Source organism: Sesamum indicum, linkage group LG1 (genome assembly GCF_000512975.1).
Source record: "Sesamum indicum cultivar Zhongzhi No. 13 linkage group LG1, S_indicum_v1.0, whole genome shotgun sequence".
In the NCBI taxonomy this organism is placed as follows: Eukaryota; Viridiplantae; Streptophyta; class Magnoliopsida; order Lamiales; family Pedaliaceae; genus Sesamum; species Sesamum indicum.
In genome coordinates this window covers 13,049,899-13,065,875 of record NC_026145.1, presented here as the reverse complement: position 1 = coordinate 13,065,875, position 15,977 = coordinate 13,049,899, and the positions used below count along the sequence as shown (strand labels likewise).

Here is a 15,977-nt window from a genome sequence, read left to right as displayed (position 1 = left end):
GTTATGCCATTCTTAGTTTTCTTCCTCGCTTGCCAGAGTTGGTTGCAGCTACCTTTGATTGGAGTGTCTGGCCACTTCTCTGCACCATTACATCCAAAGCATTAGCTCCACGCAGTCCTGAGAAACTTCTCATCCTTACGGGAGCCGACCATGAATTGCAGAGCATTGTTGACGCCTTTTTTGTTTTGTTAGATCCCTCGAACTGTCCATTATTTACAAAACCAACTGAAGATGGCAAATTGGTAGATTGAACTAAGGCACGCGCCATATCCTCCTATGAAGGGTCTGCATAGGTTGACATATCAATCAGATAGCTGGGAGCAAAACAGCTCATAGTAACATTCCAGATATGAAATACCCACACTTGGTGCATAAAAACCCATGGAAAGGCAATAGTAAAAACAATGTGCTAATTTATTCTGATTACACGTAAAGCTTGTATACAGGTATGATTAACTATTCTGCTAATTTATCTACTTTGCATCTTCAGAACAGGAAATGACAAAAATCATTCAAAAGTTAAACAATAAGATAACCAACCAGAAACTTCATATTAATCAAATTCTTCCCCATAGAACAACAGAAAAGTGTGTAATCGGAAGGGATATATGCTATAAAAGTTCCCCTCAGAACCAGATGATCTAACTTCCATATTCCATAAATCAATCGTCTAATTCATGCAAAGATGATAACACAGTGTTCCTATCCTAATACATGCCAAAATGATTTAACACATGATCCGGTGGGTGAGAAGATTCTATGATACGCACTTGAACTTCGCAACTTCAAGCATTACCATGCAATTTATATTTTGGAAAGTACACATATAATCAACAAAATTCACTTGAACCATTATCATCCAATTTATTTTGCAAAAAGTCAACATATCAACCAACAACCACATCCCACCAGAAACTTTTGGGCAAGAACAAAGTGCGCTTGGACCCAAATGCTTTCAAATGAAATCAAGACATTATCCACGTTCAATACACAAGAGATTAAAAAATGTTTAATAATGCCCACAACTACAATAACTAACACTAGAAGTACACAATCCACACACAGCTCCATCGTAATAGCTAACATCCCGTCACCGTAGCATAAGTAAACAGAAAACAATTAAGATTACACATAATTGAATTCAAAAACCAATAACAACAACTTCAAATTATAAAATCTCCCCAGAGCTACTAAAAAAAGACCAGATTTTTTCCAAACAAAAGCCCAAATTCCTCAAATTAACACAAAACCCGTAACTCAAAATTGAAACCCAAGTCGATAAATCGGGTCAAGTACAAGAACACCTCACCTGAACAGATAATAAAAGAAGGTCCGGGATACAATAAATCAAGAAAAAGGCGAATACAAAAAAGATAAAGAGAACAGCAAAAGGGTCTCTGGAGTTTTACAGAGAGAAAAGAGAAGAGACCCCAAGATGGTCGGTCGGATTTCCAAGAGCGAGGGGGCAAAAGATATAGATATACAAGAGAGATATAGATAGATGTGGATGATAATTGCTTCCTCTCTCACTCTCTCTTCATCGATATTTTTTTCGTATTTGTTTTTTTATTTTTATCTTCACATATACCTTTCTTTTTCCCTATACGCTACGTCCATTGACCACATTGCACCGTCATACAGAGAGAAATATCACTGGAAAACTTATGAGAGCCGTTGGATTCGAGTAGTTGATGGCTGAGATTTTTGTCCCTTGTTGCCTATTTTGCCCCTGTTGTGTGAATTCTCATTGGCTGCTGTCCAAGGGTGCTGCTTGAAGTTAAACATGGGAATATCTAAGCAAGAAAATAGTTTTGATGTTTCTTGAATTATGAAAAAGGGGAAAAAAGAAAACTATTACATGAAAATCATTTCAATTGTTAAATAGGGGTATCTCAAAATATTTAAAAATAAAAATTATAAATAAAACAAACGAGCATTCTTCATCATAAACATAAAATCAATTCAAATAATTATACATGATAATTAAAAAAAATTACGTACACCAATTATCTCCTTCAATTTATCTAACCACGTGTTAAATATTCATATATAATTAAACTAGTACGTGTGATATATTTAAATGTATATTTAAAATAATTTAAATATTATATTAAAATTATAGAAAGCGACAAGAAAAACAAATCTATAAAATAAAATTGTAGCACATGCGAAATTACATAGAGAAGAAGAAAACATGAACGGTTTGTATAATAGTAAATATTTTTCTATAATTTATAGTGAGAAAAATTGCTTGATATATGAGTATTAAGCCAAGAATTTGAAAAGAAATAATTGTTAATTATATATATATATATATTTAAAAAAAAAAAAGGAGTAAGGGCTAAAAAGTGAGACTTGGAAAAAGTAGGGCCATAAGTTAAGATGGAAAGAATGGGGAGGAAAATGAAAATATCAAGCAATTGTGGGGCCTTTATAGTTTTGTTGTTATGCATTATTATTGGCAAAAGCCTACTTCTCCACATCCACCACCAATTTCTCTTGCATTTTGCTTTCCCTATTTTCTGTACTTGATGTGATGGGGAATTATTGCATAATTCATTCTATTTTATATTTTATATTTCGAATAAATACTTTAATATTTTCTCATTTATGATTATTTATAAGTAGTTTGTAGTTGATGAGCATAAATAAAAGTTGAAGAGGATTGAGAAGTTGGTCCACCTTCTAAGTCCCTTTTCTTAATTGCTTTTAAATTTTGTGCCAAAGGAATGTCACAATTATCATCCTAAATGAAAAAGACAATTAGTGTTCAAATCGAGATTAAAGTACATAGATCTTAAATTGTGTAATAAAAGAATTTCATGCGGTTAACCGCTTTTACAAGTTTCTTTTCTTTTCTTTTTTTTGGACAGGTGCTCTTTAACAAGTTCTCTTGTTATGGCCAACACTGTTACATCTACCGAATTTTATAGCACTAGACCTCGTGCGACTTTCACCGACCTCTCTTCTTCTATTTTATCTTTGTCTCCTTGCCAATCTTTTGAGCGGTGGAGGAAAAAGAGTATGAGAAGTTTCACTCAAGAAGATAAGTGAAAAAAAAAGATCTAACTTTCTTTACACTCCGCCTCTACCACAGCATAAGCAACGCGATACAATCCATTATTGCCATCTAATCCCACAGCAACCAAAAGAAGACCTCCAAACGGCCCTTTTAGATGGCACCCATCAAATCCAAGGAACAGATTGCGACCACTCAAAAAACCTCTCTTCAATGCGTCCAGCTGATTGTGTTATTGATTTGGTTGTTTTATAAAATTTTATGATCACCCTTAGTTGACTCTGTTATTTTAAGCGGGTCGGGTCAGCCCTACTAACCTCAATTGGAGGAAAAAGGAATCTGCTCTGCGGCCAAGTCAAGAAGGCTTGGGCTTTGGCTCATCAGAAAGCCCATTATGTGTAGGCAGGGCAAGGCCTGGGATTCTGGGAAAGTGGGCCGGCCCATTAGGGGCGAATCAATTCTAATTAAATTATAAATTACAGTTATTAACACTAATCAAATAATAATATTTTCACTAAGAGGAAATGTAAATATTGATATTTTAATTTATATAGATATATCATCACATTTTTGTGAATTTGTCTTTATTTGTCTCTTTTAATTTCTTTTAACATAGGGTAAATTACAACCACCACCAACAAGATTTTGTATAATTTCAAATACCTTATTATTTTTAGAAAAAAATATTAATATTTTTTATTTTAACATTGGTCTAAAAACAAGCACATTCTGTTAAATCTCCTTTAAATTTTTGCCCATTTTTTTTGTGATGAAATGATCAAAATGTCTTTTTGAATTATAAATGATAATTTTATATACTTTTTAAAATTTTTAGAAATATTTTATGGACTAATATCCTCTAAAGATTATTTACTTTATCCACCCTTATTTTTTTCATTTACATGTTTTCAAACATTCTATTTTTAAAAAAAAAGTAGCAATGATATAAAGTAGTATTTTATACCTCATTGTTTATGTGCTACATAATTATTTTTCATTTAAGAGGAGTATTTGTAATATCACAAACAACGATGGATTATTTATAATTATATCAAATCTCAAGAAATGTAACTATAACATATCAATATATGATTTTTTTTTTCTTGAAAAAATAAGCAACATTTAATAATTCACGAGAAAAGAAGGGGGAAGTATTCATTGTATTAAATTTATTTTTTTTTTAAAATCTAAACTACACATATTGTACCATGTTTCATTATTAATTTCCTATCCCTCTTATGCATGCAATTGGTTGGGAAGAGCCATTTATTACACATAAATGTTCGTCTTCATTAATAATTATATGGTTTATTATTTAATTTGCTTCATTTTTTTTTCTTTTATAAAAATGATTTATTACAAGATTAGCCATGTCAGATTATTATATAAATAATAATTTCAAATTATAAATTATTACATTAAAAGAAAATAATAATCACGCCCGAGAAAAATTATAACTTCGTGGGGTTATTTATGCAAGAATAGGACTTGTTTGGCCACGCATTCTAAATGGACTTCGGAATACGAAAGTTTATTTAAAAAAATACTGAATATTTGGTGGTTATTATTTAATCAACTTTTAGAATAAATCACATTTCTATGTAATAACCCTCTTAAAAAAATGAGAAATACTTATTTGAGTGATAATTTTTCGAATTCAAATTGTAAATTAATTAGTGCAGTGTTTGGATGGACAGATTTAAGCATAAGAATTTCACTTTAAAAAAAATGACAAGATGGTAGAATTTAAAGGCATAGTACGTGATGACAGGTTTGTTTACCTGTAAAATTTCTGGAATATTGTTTTTTATAAATTAAATTGTTTGGTTTTTGGTTTGAGAGAGAGTGAAGCCGGGTTTCTCGTGAGGGTGAGACCATCAATCAATACAAATTTTCTGGTAGTTCAAATCATCCAACGTACGCCACCATGCATGCTTTGAAACGCAACTTTGCCCACTGCTCAATTCATCAACTCATTTCCTATATATAAATGAAAACTCTATTGTAACATCTATTTCAACTCTATTGTCACTATTAAAATTGTAAAATTTATTGCAGCAACAGAATAATAATTCTTATTACTTAGTATATATTATACGTGACAATGTTAATATCGTCGTTTTTTTTTCCCACTAATATTCTCGTCTTTTTCTGTTCTTTTTTTTTTTTCAGCGAAGACTTAATTAATTAAGCTATAGTTTTATGATCTTATATATAAATAAGTTGACAACATAACATTTTTTTTAAGCAAACAGATCCATTCAATATCACAAATTTTATTTCTTAATCATCCTTTCACTTTAATTTAATATTTTTAAAAAGTAAAAATTCTTACAAACATCCCCATAATAAAGTGAAGAAATGAGGAAAGGGTAGGGCCGCATCACACTTATCCTCATGAACTAAAGCATTTTTTGTGCTGGTTTCAGTTTAAAAAATCTCAAAAACTCTTTGCCTTGTTTTTCCTTCAAATAATAATTAGCTGCATTGCTAATCATGATTGCTTTACATTCTTAATTACAGACAAAAACCAGCAATCATGTCTGCTTAATTTCCTGAACAATATATATATATATGTACATATATATATATATATAAATGTGTGTGTGTGTGTATCCCATAAAAGCCCATCAACAGTACCTACACAAAACTTCCAAGAATCATGATTGTTCATGCAATCCCTCCCATGCTATCTATACATACAGACACAATATATATATATATAAGTACACACATGTATATGTGAATGTGTGTGTATTCCTAGTCCCTATGTGATGATGACACATATATAACCGAGCTAGGTGGAAGCTTGTAGTATTTATGTGTATTTGTCGCGTTTCCTAGCTCAAATAAAGAGGGCTGTCTTTCTCTCTCAGTGTGTGTCTTTCTTTCTTGATCAGAAACCCTGTTTCTTGGTTTACTTCAGCCCCACTGGATTTTCTTGAGTGCAGAAGTTTGATTCTTTTCTCAATTTTCTTGTGGGAGAAGTTAAGGAAGGATGAACAGCATGGTTTGGATTGAAGGAAGCGGGGAGGAGGAAATTGCTTCATGGGCTAAAAGCAATAATCATGGTGGTTTTGAGAACAATGAAGACATGGAAATGGGTGCGCTTTGTACATTCAATTCCATGCTTGAAGCTGAAGATGACGATTGGTACACAACCAACGCCGCAGCCGGGGGCGGGGGCGCCATGCATGGCGGCCAGCATGTCATCTCATTCTTGAATGAGTCTGGTGGTAACAATAACCAGCTGCTTTTGCAGGCAGTGGATTCTTCTGCGTCCTGTTCTGCAGCATCAGCTTCAGTTTTCAACAATCTTGATCCATCTCATCATCAGGTGAGCTATTTCTTGCCACAAAAATCGTTAAGCCAAACAATCCCCAACTACCCTTTTGAGGGAACTATTGATTTGGGCTGTGAGAATGGGATTCTTGAAAATAGGGGGGGTGGGATTTTGGTTGGTGGCGGTGGTGGTGGTGGTTTGAGTGATTTGGGGGCTCAATATCTATTGGGTACTTTGAATTTGTGCCCTAATAATCCTCAATTTGGGGCTAATAGTTTCCTTCAATTGCCTCAAAGTAGTGGTGGGAGTTCTTTGTTGTTTAATAAGCCCAAGATTCTTAAGCCACTTGACAATTTTGCTTCAGTTGGAGCACAGCCAACTCTCTTTCAAAAGAGGGCTGCCCTTAGGAGAAATCTTGGCAGCAATTTGGGGTCTTTGAACTTAGTTAATCAGATGAGTCTAAAATCTCCGAGCAGTGGAGCTATTGGAGAGGTGAATGAAAAGAAGAGAAAAGCGAGTAGTGTGGATGATCTTGAGGACATCAGTATTGATGGGACTAATCTGAACTATGATTCTGAGGATCAAGTGTTTGAGAATAGTTCTGCCAATAAGTTGGAAGAGAGTGATAAGAACGGCGGTAATAGCTCCATCACAGGCGGGGATCAGAAGGGCAAGAAGAAAGGGCCACCGGCCAAGAATTTGATGGCGGAGAGGCGCCGGAGGAAGAAGCTAAATGATAGGCTCTACATGTTGAGGTCGGTTGTGCCCAAGATCAGCAAGGTATGAAATATGAAACTCTGCACCAGCAAGTTTCTTGTGGATTATGATTCCGTTTTCAACATGTTTTAGCCGTGGGCGTAGCTCTCATAAGCCATTCTGTTCCATTTCTTGATTTGGGTGTTTGTATTTCACTTCCCCTTCATTGCATGCAGTTTGCTGGTTTGTTCATCAATGAGTCGCAAATCGTTTGATTGGCATATTTTGATTGACAGAGGCATATGTATTAATGTTGTACAAATAGCATTTAATTCATTCACATGGAATATATGAACTGATTTCTGCATTTTGGTCTGCAGACAAGGAACACAAGATATTGTTATTTATAACTCAAAAGTTTTGGAATTTATTTCTACACCGATGAACTGAATGAGATACTGAATATGCACTTATGTCAGCAGTTAATAAGATGTATCAGTTTCGTTCATGTTTCTAGTTCATTAACTGTGGTTGCATTAACTGGCGCAATGTTTTTGGTGTGCTTGTTTGGTAGATGGACAGGGCTTCTATACTAGGGGATGCAATCGATTATCTAAAAGAACTTCTGCAGAAGATAAACGATCTCCACAATGAACTGGAGTCGACCCCTAGTAGCTCGTCACTGACTCCGGCTGCTTCCTTGTACCCCTTGTCGCCTATGGCTTCCGGACTTCCTGCCTGTATCAAAGAAGAACGTAGTAGCCCGCGTGCATTTGTGAGTCCTTTGTCAAGCCCCACAGGACAACCAGCAAGGGTAATGCCAAATATATTAAATATTAAATGATCTTCGTCTCTATGGGCTTAAGTTTTAAAATGATGTGGTTATTCAACATAATATCCCAGCTAGGCTGAACAAGAATTCCCACAGAAAAAGAGTTTCATTTTGTTCATATGCAAGACTCCACAAAGTAGATGGGGAAGCATCTTAAAAGATATTTCTAGCAACTAAAACTTTTAGATAAGATGGTCACTTAACATATGTAAGGACGTAAAAGGAGAGATTCTATCTTTATCATTTTTACACTCGTTTTCTTGACAATTCCCCGTACTATGTGGTCTTGTTTTATTTAATTTTGTTTACGAAGATATTAGAGCTGATGACTCATGTGAAAATGTGAACAGGTCGAGGTCAGGCTACGAGAAGGAAGAGGCGTAAACATCCATATGTTCTGCTGCTGCAGCCCAGGCATTCTACTCTCCACGATGAGGGCTATCGACAACCTCGGGCTAGACATTCAGCAAGCCGTTATTAGCTGCTTCAACGGGTTCGCTATGGACATTTTTCAAGCTGAGGTAACCATATTTGCTTTCTACTTGCAAATCTCGCTCACTTAGACATACACGACACACGCACAAAGAACTTGTGCATCCATCCCTTCAGTTGAAGATAGAAGCTTGAACTTTTTAATGCAGAAATTACTTTACCAACATAGCAAACTTTTAATTTTTATTTCTTTGTTGTTGGGATTTTGTCAGCAATGCCGGGAAGGACATGAGCTCCACCCCGATCAGATCAAGGCCGTGCTTCTGGACTCAGCCGGCTTTCCTGGGATGGTTTAGATGCATGTTAACAGTCCAATGCAAAGAGCTCAACGTAGACAGACCCCCAGATCTTGATGGCCCCTGGTAGATCATATAGCCGGTTTCTCTTTCTGTCGTGCATGGATCAATCACAGAGATTCAAGTTTCTTACCCAGAATTTTGGCAAGTTATTCGATTGTTTACAGATTTGAGCTTTTTAGCCAGAACGACAAGTTAGAACTCTGCTGACTGACTTGTTTAGATAAACCCCGTCGGAATTTTAATTTTATATTCTATATGTTTGTTTTCTGACTATGTTTTCCTAGCTTATACGCATTTTTTCCTTTCAAATACCTTTACTCCTCTCTCTCAATCTTCTTCTTCTGCCCCCACATTTTTTTTATCCTGAAGAGAGTAGTCAAATATAATATTAATGATTATGTTCATATTTCAAACTGAAACACAAACAATTATGTAAAATATAAAATACCCAAAAAATGTATATTTATTTTTATAGTAGTTTTGTTTATTTATTTAGACATATTCTTCAATTTGAAATTACTAATGGATTTAATTAATTAGCATTGATATGTGAATATACAGAATGGTTTGATGAATTGTATTTTATTAAAAGAAAAATGTAAATTATGCACAACTGCATAAATCAGATGAGCAAATTGAAGAAAGTGACCTCACACAATAAGTTAACTTCCACCTTGTTCAATGGTGGCAGAAACAGAACTAATCAGACAGACTGCAGTGTTTGTAAGCAGCATGAATACTCAATGAACATGGAAAAATGACTACCACTCCAGATTTATACTAGACCAGCAGAACACTTAACTAATGATTTCTCTGTACAAAAGAGTGCTTCAACCACAAGCAACGTCGATCCAAAAATACATCTTCAGCTCCATAGAGTAATGCCAACACCCATATACTATATTATAAATCAGAAACAGCTGGAATTAGAGCATACCAGATGGCATTTGGTTCTTAATTACATCCGAGGCTGGAGAACTGAAGATGGCGATATATACAGTGGTTGAGTAGTCGGTCGGCAGGTACCGTGCTCATACTTTGTCATGTGTATTACGAATAAAGTATAGGGAAACATATGTTGGTCCCGAAAAGGGTTCAAAATTGCAAACACTAGAATCTGCATCTATATATAAGCGAGTCCCGTCATCCAGAAGCTGAAGGGATGATATGCGTCTCACTATTTGATGCCTCCAAAATTCAGAAGTCAGATGGATCTATAGCCTCCTTCCTTGCCTGCACTATACCTGTGTGGTTGATAGCAGGCAAACATTAGATCTTCAAGTTACAGCAGTTGCATGATTTGTGCTGTTTGCTCAATCCATTGGAGAGCACCGTACACCCCTCCCCTGCTGCTCCCCCCCACCCCAACCCAAATATATGAGACAATGAAACAGGGAAGTATACTGATTCCCTCCCAAAAAACTCTGAAGACATGCAATTATGATAATTTGTATGCAGGGAAATAAATATCATTCAGCATAGATGACTACCAGGATAGAGGAAGACAACTAGCAATCATCCGGGCTCAATGATGTTGGCAAATCTTTCACTTCTTTCGCATCCACACCTTCTGTTGCCGATGAGGTTTCTTCTCTTTTTGAATTGAAGGTACCTGGACTCATACGCTGGACCTCCTCTTTTGTAAGGATTAAGATCTTGCGAACCATGCCACAGAATTCTCTGTATTCAACAAGATATTTAGATAAACCACTAGAAATGAGTTGGCAATAAAATTGAACTGCACTATAATGAAGTTGAAGTAAATAAGATAAAATTTAAAAAGTTGACATATTCCAGAGATCTAGAAGGGTATCTTACTCCCACGGATCATCTCCAACAAGCATCATGTCATCCTCATCATCAGTATACACAACCAGCCAATTCTTGTTCCTTGCCTTAAGTTCACCGTTAAATTCGAAAAGGTTATCTAATTCAGAAATCAATTCATCATAATTGTCAAACTTCGCAAGATCCACCGATCTACCAAGGGCAGATCCCTGCTTGTGAACCTGAAATTATACGAATATAATTTAGAAATAAAGTAAATAATGTTGTGCCTGGATGTGAAAATTATAGTGTCCCAGATGAGAACCTTGGTACAACTCCTTGTTGAACCAGAATGACCTTTGCTTTCTCGGTCTCTAGCTACCGGCGGGAGGGTATGAAATTGCTTGTCTTGCTCACTAGTGGCAACTGGATAATCAAACACTTTTGAGCCCTTCGATAGATCAGACCTTTGATCAGATTCAATTGCAGGAGATAGATGAGAATGAACGAGATGCGGTATATGAACTGATGGCTCAATCACCACATTTCTGTGTACTGGCTCAGGCTCTATTGGTGCAGGGTTACTTATGAGGGGAATACCAAAGAGCTTGCATTTCCCTTCATTTGGCTTCATAGGGGCATGGTGCTGTGCAATCACAGACCTTGGGATCTGCTCTCTTGAATGAGCAGCTGGTGGTTGATGATATGATGAAACAGGTGGGGGCATTAACCAATTTGTTTGCTGATTTTCACCTCTAGAATCAGGAATCATGGAAAATTCTCCAAAAACATCATATCTAACATCTCCATGTGTTTGATAAGAGGTATCAGCACCTCGAACATGATTCTTCAAGCCAGAATCCATCAGATTCAGTGAGAGCCCAGATTGCATTATAGACCAGGTGTTTCCAATTGAGCTAAACTTTGCTTCACGCTCTTGTGTTTGTCGCTTATAACTTGCTTGATCAGCAGGACGCCTACTGAAATCACGGGGCGAACTAATTTTTGAACCAAAAGTTGATAATAAATCTGTGAATGATGACCGTCCTGATGGTAACCAGATATCCGACTCATTTCTTCTTAAAGCACAGTCGATCTTCCCATCATCCAATGAAGGGTTCCACAACAATGGCTTCTCAGAAGAGTCTGAATCGTTGCTATCAGCAAAACTGCCTCTCAAGGTCGATACTTCTTGACCTTGCAAGACCCTTGGAAACCCACTGGCAGGTGAAGGGTCTACTGTCATCTTAGACGAACCTATATTGCATCATCAATGGGTTAAACAGATCTGTTCAACAGCTGAATGTAACAAAATGTAGCAGTAGTAAAAGGTCCTCAAACAAAGTGAAATACAAAACATACCTTCCCTAGTAAGAACAGAACTGTCAGGTGATGTGGGCAAGGCACTTGGTCGAGGCCGTTTTGGTCTGGGCACTGGAAGTGGATTCAATGCAGGAGGAGAGAGAGCATGTTCTATTTTCCAGGGAGAAACTCTCTCAGGTCGAGGAACTGTTGAAGTTTCATCCCACCGCACCTTAAAAGTAGAATTTTGAGATAAACCTCTCGGAATAACATATAGAAAAACAATTTAAAAGAAGGTGTTGGGAGGAGAGGATCCCGACTCTTGTCAGATTCCAGAGGATTGAGGAATACCTTTAGGCATCTCCATTTGGACTCTGGCCACCTTTTCGGATCAGCATCTTCAATACCAACAATAGTGCCAGTAAACCTACAATATTAATATTAAACCAAAAATGCATAAATAATCAGCGACTGAATACATCATAAAGTTACAGATAATTCTTCTGAATGCTGAGATGTTGCCTACCTCTGCTCAGGTGCTTCTTCACCTTCGAATCTCATTTTAAATCTCATTCCTATTGAGTAATTGTTTTTAACAGACTCCATGTATTGATCATAAGGGACAATGAACTCAGCTGGGCTTGTCCTGCGACAGATATACATCAGATGGAGGATAGTCAGTACCCACAGGGACGAACATACAAAACTAATCCACTCTTCACCAACATTCACCCACTTCAATGGCCCATATACTTAAATCATATAGGTACAATATCACACATGTTTCTATATCACAAACATATATCTAAGTCGTATGTCTCTAACAATAGAAAATTCACATGCTTTCCTGTAACAAGGTTCAATACCATTCTTCATGCAGAAACACAAAGGAGCCAATTCATTAAATATGTAAAAACCAATTTAGGGGTGCAACATGAGTGAGCCGGCTCGAGCTCAAGCATAGGCATTTGTGTTCGAAAGGGAAATTATTTCTATTCTTTAGCATTTTTTTTTTTTGAGAGGGTATTCTTTTAGCATTATATATATATAGAGTATGTATTTTTATATATTTAACTAATATTCAATATTATATCAAGTTCATATTCAAAATTCACCATTGATTACAATTAAATTAATACCTCATATTTTACTTTCAGATAATAATATAATATGTTATTTTTATTTATATTATCAAATATCTATACAAAAATAAGCTTAATCAACAATTTAGTAATATTTTATATTTTTTTGTGAATAATCATTTAACATAATCATATGAACTTCACTGTTATATTTCAATATCAATTTGTAATCGCTTGTACCTGTAATTAACAAGTCCAACAACTAAATTATAATTTTTTACATTTATTTGTGCGTTATATAACTGTACTAAGATACATAATATATAATATTTCTATTTTACTGCTTTATGTTGAACTTTGGTAATTTCCATGAATTAGTTTAAAGATAATAATAATTATGATGATTGAACAATTTTATTTATTTTCATATTATATATATATAAATATATATATCTAAAATGAGATCACTGCTTGGTTTAAAAATTTCTTCTTTTTATTTTTGTATAATTGAAAGATTTACAGTTTTAAATTGCCATCATCATACCTTTAATATGTGTTTTCGTGACCATTCTCATTTTACTTTTAGAAAATTATGTTTATCTATTTATTAAAATTAACATACAATATACTCCAATTAAAAAAAAAAACTTTATATCAACAAATATATCTTTGATTTGGTATATACTGCACAATACAAAATTATGTGCAAGTATTTGGATAATTTGATGTTATACTGTATACTTTTACCAATCATGCTAATATTAAACTAACTTAGATAAATAATTAAGATATTATGAAGTCATATATTCATGACATTAAATTAAAATATTGTAGCATATGTTTTTTACACTTGTTATAATCAATATTTAATATTATATATTTCTATTAAAGAAATCAGCTCCTGCTCCCTAGACCAACTTATTTTCAGAAGTTGGTGATCCACCAAAGAGGAAGAGGGATAGACGGGGAGATCTTATCACACACCTGGGCTTGTAATACACGGTGAACATGGTTTTGGTCTGAATTGCATGCCAAGCTGTTGCGAGAACACCAAGATGCATGCTGTGGCTAGATATGACTGATGATGGAGCATTACTCTGTTGTCTCATGGCACGCCTGACTCCAACTCGCAGCTCACCATTCTCACCTCTGAAAGTGTGTAGCATCCATTTCAGGAATATAGATATTATTATGCAAATAGCTGGTGATATAGAGCAGCATCAAACCTCAAGAATATAAAGGCATCCCCAGCAACAAGCCTTTTTGAACTAACAAAGACACTCCAACCACTCTGTAGGAGGTGTCTACGCGGTTGACCTGGCATCCGGAAAATGAATAAAAAATTACCAATCAAGGATTTGCTTATGTTGCTATTTTTTATTATATCTTGGCTGTATCAAAAACGTGTTCTAATACTTGAGATCATTTCATTGAAACTAGTTTTTCTTTTAATAGTATCTTGTTACTTCAGTCAAATTCAACTTTGACCAAGAACATTATAGTTATTAATTCCAAACTTGTTTCAGAAAATCTCAATGTTTTTTAATGCAATGGCTATTCGAAAAACTAATTTCACACGTTTAACCTATTATTACTTCTCCATCCCTAATTTCTGGAAATAAAATGACAAAAATGCATATGCATCTCCGTTTGGTTCAATCAACAACAGACGCACATGGTACTTGTCATCCCAAGACATGGAAATCCAATCAATAATTGAGAACTATTGCAAATTTACCACGAAAAATGTGCCTGAATCGCCACTCATTCCCATGCAAATCTTTTGCCACCAATTCCTGGGTGGGGGGTTGCCTTGACATGTCCTGTCATAATAGAGAACAGCCTATAACAAACATCAAAAACTGACCCCAAGAGAACTCAACAAACTTTAGCTAGATTCATTCTAACCAGTGGGGGCAAACATTCATCAGCATGCCGTCTCAGCACCGAGAACCCACCATGGGTGCTTGTGTCCGATGCAGTAAGAGTTTTACAAAAAGAATGAACATGAAAATGCGGAGGCGGAGAGGGAAGTGGTTCCTTCTTTACTGCATTCTCATCTTGCTGCAATAGAAAATTTCATTCGGAAATAATCCAAGAACCATCAAACCAGAAAAGAAAACTCATACAAGTACATTAAGTACGGTGGACTAGCTTACATTAGGCTCGGGCATCAAAGTAACTTGTGCAAACACCTCATCCGTGTCCGGCTCAGCCTAATCACACAAGAAATAACAAACAAAAATAAAAATACAAAACATAGAAACCTCTGAAGCAGTATAACCATGTAGAATACACAAAACCAAGTAAATCAATAGATCATTTCCTCAAGTTTCAGTACCTTCAAGTGGACATTAACCACTCGGCAAAGAATCTTTGGAGGAAGATTATACACTGGCAACTGCTGGTCTGCACTTTGATTGGTAGATGCCTCCACCTACTCAACAAAACCCCAGAAAATATGAGCAGATAGCTAAACAAAAAACTCCTATCACTAGACGGAAAAAAACAAAAACCCTCCTCGATCAACCACATGGACAAAATTCAGTTCAACCCCCTGACACCCAAAATTGGAAGTTGGATTAATAGGAACTATTACTACCTTATATTACTCTGAGCGGTTAAATTCCCGAAACCCAAACCACCACCGACCCCCACCCAAGAAAACAGAAATAGATAAACGGAAGAAGTTAATTTACACGGAAAAAAAATAATTGAAAAGAACAAAGGGAAGACCTGTTCTATGTGGCCCTGAGGAAAATAAAAAACAAGCTCCTGTTCACGAGGCACAGTCACTAAAGGACCTGCGCAAGCCCTCCATAGCTCTGTGTATAACGCCGTCTCAGCATCCACTACAACACAAGCACACCAACAAGAGTCAATAAAAAACAGTCAAAAACAGCAAAGAAATTCTAAAAGTTACACCAAAAATACCTTTCCCGGCGCCGGAGTTTCCCTTTTCCGGTCCGGAATCACAGTCGTTGGTCTCGCTATACCCCTTGATCACCACCTCAGAAGCATCCATTTCAGACAGAGTAATCAGTAATCACTACTCAGATCTCTCATCTCCCAACCCCACAAACATATACACTCAAAACCCAGAAAACTCCACCGGGAAACAAGCAGAAAACGCGAGAAGCCAGACAATCACGCGCTTGCGGACGTAATCACGGACATAAACTTTACAAGAATTTTGAGCAAATCT

The 15,977-nt window shown here is 35.7% G+C and overlaps 2 protein-coding genes across 2 annotated transcripts; one reads left to right on the top strand and one right to left on the bottom strand.

The window, feature by feature from the left end:
* On the top strand, positions 5,844-8,877 carry LOC105165675 (transcription factor ICE1). Its single transcript, XM_011084762.2, has 4 exons — positions 5,844-7,082; positions 7,573-7,812; positions 8,181-8,351; positions 8,535-8,877. The coding sequence occupies exons 1-4, from the start codon at positions 6,018-6,020 to the stop codon at positions 8,616-8,618; spliced, it is 1,560 nt and encodes a 519-aa protein (XP_011083064.1). The 5' UTR covers positions 5,844-6,017; the 3' UTR covers positions 8,619-8,877.
* LOC105165663 (auxin response factor 2) lies at positions 9,221-15,971 on the bottom strand. Its single transcript, XM_011084747.2, has 15 exons — positions 15,707-15,971; positions 15,509-15,624; positions 15,114-15,209; positions 14,932-14,988; positions 14,681-14,836; positions 14,511-14,595; positions 13,999-14,089; positions 13,757-13,921; positions 12,217-12,336; positions 12,042-12,117; positions 11,751-11,922; positions 10,714-11,645; positions 10,440-10,630; positions 10,112-10,301; positions 9,221-9,865 (listed from the first exon to the last, which is right to left on the bottom strand). Exons 1-14 carry the CDS (start codon positions 15,795-15,797, stop codon positions 10,130-10,132), a joined length of 2,520 nt encoding a protein of 839 aa, XP_011083049.1. The 5' UTR covers positions 15,798-15,971; the 3' UTR covers positions 9,221-9,865; positions 10,112-10,129.